Below are 2149 nucleotides of genomic sequence, written 5' to 3'. Positions count from 1 at the left end.
ACTGATATAAATTCATAAATAAGAAAACTGCAGTGTAACGTTGAGTAGATGTATGAGTAGATGCAACTTTAAAACATAAACAGCTAAGTTTCAATTTCATATCTCAAAAATCTATTTGATGGAGACGATTTTGTGCTTTTTACAGTACACAAAGGGCAGGCTACTTTTCCATGAGCCCACGAATGTATAGATTTCATGAATTACCATGAGATATCACCTTACATTTAACCCGTGTTTGTGCAATAACACCTGCAATAAACGACATTACCCCAATAAACGAATTAGGAAAACCAACTCTGGACGCTAATGGATCACTTTGTATGCAAATATCCGATATGTTATTTGAGCGGGGGAAAGAAGGGAGGGCTCTTGTTGTCACTTGCCACCCAAGACGTGATTCAGCCTCAACAATTACCATTATCTGTTTCCCACTTTTCACGAAATCGGACGAATCAGTAATGATGAAGAGTGTTACCCTCCATCATTGTGAAAGTAACGGGCTATTCTTTGCCGAGTTCACACCTACCATTACAGGGATTTAAGTACACGAGTCATTGAGGTACTTAGAACCCATAAGTAGGAGAGGCCTGAAAGCAGCCAGCAAGTGCTGTTTATATAAACACCGCGACATCAGTGTACACATTGTCACTTGGATGCGCGTCTTGAAAACGCACACATCACTTCAGCACTGCGACTGAGGATAGCTCTTCAACACCGAGAACCAGTCCTGGAACTAACAGCACTCCAGCGCTACAGATGGCTATTTCGAACAAGTTCAGTTTCACTGTGAGAAGTATTTTGGATTTGCCAGAAAACGACTCCGAAAGCATCGCGCACCATTCTCCAGTGGACACGTTTTCCGTCTCACCTTACTCGTCTTGGACTGAAAACGACAGAGGACATATATGTAAGTTCCTAAAAAAAAAAAAAAAAAAATCAATTTTAAGAAAATGTTTCAAACGTCCATCCTTTTTTTCATGTCCTATTAATTAGGGTTATTTATGTGTTACAATTTGGTAACATGTAAAGTGCATACACATGTTTTCCCCCCCCCAAAGGCTAATCGTTTTTTCTTCTTCTTTAGCATCAGACGAGAGCAACCTTGAGGCTTCACCAGACTCCACGGGCCAAGATGTGCTTTCAGTGGATACAGAGCATGAAAAGAGGAAGAAGCGACGCGTGTTATTCTCCAAGGCTCAAACTTATGAACTGGAGAGACGCTTTCGTCAGCAGCGGTACCTGTCCGCTCCGGAACGAGAGCAGCTCGCGCACCTGCTACGTCTCACGCCCACGCAGGTCAAGATCTGGTTCCAAAACCACAGATACAAAATGAAGAGAGCGCGGATAGAGTGCGCTCAGGACCTCAATCAGCCTCCGGTTTTGCGCAGGGTCGTGGTGCCCATTTTGGTCCGAGATGGCAAACCGTATCAGAACTGCTCAATCGATGCAGAAAAAGGAAGATGCATCGTTCCACCAACAGTACCATCCTCATCCTTCAGCGTTCAAGGTTTCCACTCTTTACAGCAGCAGACGCCCTTTGCGCTTTTCCCCACATACCAGCACTTTACCAACACAGCGGCCTCCCGTCACCACTTTTGTGTTTGGTGAGACTCACTTAAACTAACCACACGAACTATTTCGAGACTTACCCCACAGGACAGCGCATGGATTCAAGTGCATTCAAGTTGTTTTTAATTAGCCTACATAAAGTCTTTGGTCTATTAAAGTAGAAACTTTCAGCGTTGATATAAAATTCATAAATAAATGCTGTTTGCACATATTATGTGATCTATTTAGTTTTGGTTTGGCCAGTTGCGTTTTGCAAATTGTTTGTGTATTAATTGATGATGTGTATAATTGGTTAGATAGTGTATTTTTGATCAATTTGTATTTGTTTTAAACCAAAAGTTTATATATCAGTGAGAAAAAAATATATGTTTTATACAGTGAACAGTGTAGTCATGATTTGGATGAAATGGCATCCTAAAATGTTACACGTTTTCGTTCTTTATTCTTCTATGTATTACAAAAAAATCTGAGAATAATAATAAAAAAACATTTTTAGCAGTGTATAGCCTACTTCTGTTTGAATTTTCCATACAAATTGTGTTTATACAGATCGTATTAAATGTTCTTTCTGCATGAAATC

At 40.3% G+C, this 2149-nt stretch overlaps 1 protein-coding gene across 1 annotated transcript; it reads left to right on the top strand.

The window, feature by feature from the left end:
- Nucleotides 1-231: 231 nt before the first annotated feature.
- On the top strand, nucleotides 232-1953 carry nkx2.9 (NK2 transcription factor related, locus 9 (Drosophila)). The gene is made up of 2 exons (XM_056245678.1): nucleotides 232-907; nucleotides 1085-1953. The coding sequence occupies exons 1-2, from the start codon at nucleotides 757-759 to the stop codon at nucleotides 1606-1608; spliced, it is 675 nt and encodes a 224-aa protein (XP_056101653.1). The 5' UTR covers nucleotides 232-756; the 3' UTR covers nucleotides 1609-1953.
- Nucleotides 1954-2149: the final 196 nt, after the last annotated feature.

This window comes from Rhinichthys klamathensis, unplaced genomic scaffold, assembly GCF_029890125.1.
Source record: "Rhinichthys klamathensis goyatoka isolate OS25496 unplaced genomic scaffold, OSU_Roscu_1.1 h1tg000032l_1, whole genome shotgun sequence".
In the NCBI taxonomy this organism is placed as follows: Eukaryota; Metazoa; Chordata; class Actinopteri; order Cypriniformes; family Leuciscidae; genus Rhinichthys; species Rhinichthys klamathensis.
The sequence above is the reverse complement of the archived record's forward strand: the minus strand, read 5'-3'. Positions and strand labels throughout refer to the sequence as shown.